Raw genomic sequence first — 2,651 nt, forward strand, 5'->3', positions numbered from 1 at the left:
CTCTCTCTCTCTCTCTCTCTCTCTCTCTCTCTCTCTCTCTCTCTCTCTCGGGTTTTTTGAGACAGGATTTCTCTGTATAGCCCTGGCTGTCCTGGAAGTCACTTTGTAGAGCAGGCTGGCCTCGAACTCAGAAATCTGCCTGCCTCTGCCTCCCAAGTGCTGAGACTAAAGGTGTGCACCACCACGCCCGACTCATATCTCTCTTTTTACTGGCTGTATTTTCTACCTTGTCCCCTGCCATTCTTGTAAGTATATATAATTGAAATTATTTGCATAAGGAATCTAGTTACTGACTAATTGTTATTCACTTTGTTGTTTCTATTCTATCTATTGTCTTGAAACATTTTATTCTCATACTTCATGAGTAATATATTTACTCTGTGTCTTAAGAATATAGAAGAACGTAACTTGTGCTTATCATCACCCCTTTTGATTCTATTATCTTACTGAAACCTGTCTCCTATGCTATGAAAACATCTTCTAAGAGCCTGATTCAAGTCCTTGTTCCTCAGGCTGTAGATGAAGGGGTTTAGCATAGGAACAACCACAGTATACATCACTGAGGCGATTGAACCCTCTCTGGATTTATAGGACATTTGAGAAGTAAGGTAGACCCCAAGGCCTGTGCCATAGAACAATGAGACCACTGAAAGATGAGAACCACAAGTAGAAAAGGCTTTATACTTACCCCTAGCAGATGAAATGCCCACTATAGAGTTGATGATTTTAGAATATGAGAAAAGAATCCCAGACAGAGGAATAATACCTAGTAAACCAGTTATACAGTAAAGAAGGACATCATTGGCATATGTGTCTGAGCAGGCAAGCTTGAGGATCTGAGCAAGTTCACAGAAGTAGTGGGGTATTTCTGTTTTCTTACAAAAAGACACCCTCAAAAACATTAAAGTCTGCAACAATGAATAGGTCAGGCAGATTAGACAACACAGTAGAAGTAGACTAACACACAAGCGAGGGCTCATGACAATCATGTAGTGCAAGGGGTGACATATGGCCACAAACCGGTCATAGGCCATTACAGTCAGTAACAAACTGTCCAATCCAGAAAAAAAAATGAAAAAAAACATCTGAGCGAGGCAGCCTTCATATGTTATGGATTTATTCTGTGTCTGGATGTTCACTAACATCTTGGGGACTATGGTGGATATGAAGCAAATGTCTGTAAAAGATAGGTTAGAAAGAAAGAAATACATTGGAGTCTGGAGGTGGGCATCAGAGCTAATGATCAGGATGATAAGCATATTTCCCATGATGCAGACCAGGTAAATGAAAAGGAACAGCGCAAATAAAAGAGGCTGGATATCAGTTTCTTTTGAAAGTCCCAGAAGGATGAATATTGAAGTAGCTGTGATGTTTTCTTGCTCCATAAATTTTACAGTCTTTACCTGGAAATAAGCAAGCATAGTTACAATGAATGTATCATTCATTTCAAAATAATTCCTGGAGTATTAGATTTTATCCCAGTTTTTATTTGCTTTACTGCCCCAGACTGCTGTTTCCACCACTACCCACAATGCCTTGTCCATTGCAACTTTCCTGGCTTATAGTAAATGATAACTTCTAAATAATTTCTGAGACAGTACCCGTTTTCATGAACATTTCCCCTCTGCTTTGTAATAAATGCCTCTTAGAGTCCCAGGAAAATGTAGGACAAGCAACTATTGATTGTAGAATTTGAAAATATTTTATTACCTTGTGCTTTTGCCAGACTATATTGTTTCATTTGATTCAAAGAAGGATATTTTGAAAATATTTTATAGGAAATCTCACTATTGTTATGTAGAAGGTGTCAGTCCTCTAATTCATCTGTCTAACTACATCATAATATGCTTAACCCCAAAGATCAATTCCAAAGCTCCATCATACATTTACATTTTCCTTGCATGTTTATATTCATCTCAATTTTTCTTATACTCAAGCAACTGTGTCTTCTTTATTTCATGTCATATTTCCTGCACTGCATATAATATTAAATGATGAATGCTATATTTCCTGGATACCATAGACAACACATCAAAAGTATCTCAATTGCTTATCATGCACATGGCTTCATTTTGATCTTTAGCAATTTGAGAAGAAATACAAAAAAAAAAAAAAAAAAAAAAAAAAAAAAAAAAAAAAAAAAAAAAAAAAAAAAAAACAAAAATTAAAATCTAAAATAAGAAGAGAAAAACAGACAACCATGATAATACATTTTGCTAATTGTAGTACTGAAATAAATAAAGGAGGATCTCAGATATGAGGTAGCCTTGGTTTCTCATAGCTATATTTCCAAGAAAAATAAAAATGAAAAAACCCTGAAATAAATAGATTGATAGGTAGATAGATAGATAGATAGATGTGTATGTGTGTGATGTATAATATACATCACACACATATACACACATGTATATGTGGGGGGTGGGAATGTATATGCATATTCTCCCTCTGGAGCCACTCTTACTCACAAAACCTTTAGTAGGGTTAGAGATATAGCTAGGTATTATTGGGTACTCGGCATGTGTATGACTTTGAGTTCTATCCCTAGCTCTGTAGAAACAAACAACAACCATAAAGAACATATACAATATATATTATATGTAATATAATATTTCTTCTTTTGTAATAGATAATTTTCTTGTATTTTCTTCCTT

At 35.5% G+C, this 2,651-nt stretch overlaps 1 protein-coding gene across 1 annotated transcript; it reads right to left on the bottom strand.

The window, feature by feature from the left end:
* Positions 1-443: 443 nt before the first annotated feature.
* LOC110327625 (olfactory receptor 7A17-like) lies at positions 444-1,385 on the bottom strand. The gene has a single exon (XM_021206709.1). The coding sequence runs from the start codon at positions 1,383-1,385 to the stop codon at positions 444-446; it is 942 nt and encodes a 313-aa protein (XP_021062368.1).
* Between the last annotated feature and the right edge of the window lie 1,266 nt (positions 1,386-2,651).

The sequence above is a fragment of the Mus pahari genome, chromosome 10 (genome assembly GCF_900095145.1).
Source record: "Mus pahari chromosome 10, PAHARI_EIJ_v1.1, whole genome shotgun sequence".
In the NCBI taxonomy this organism is placed as follows: domain Eukaryota; kingdom Metazoa; phylum Chordata; class Mammalia; order Rodentia; family Muridae; genus Mus; species Mus pahari.

Excerpts from the sequence above, each read along its gene's own strand:
- LOC110327625 (XM_021206709.1), bottom strand. The coding sequence starts at position 1,385 with ATGGAGCAAGAAAACATCACAGCTACTTCAATATTCATCCTTCTGGGA.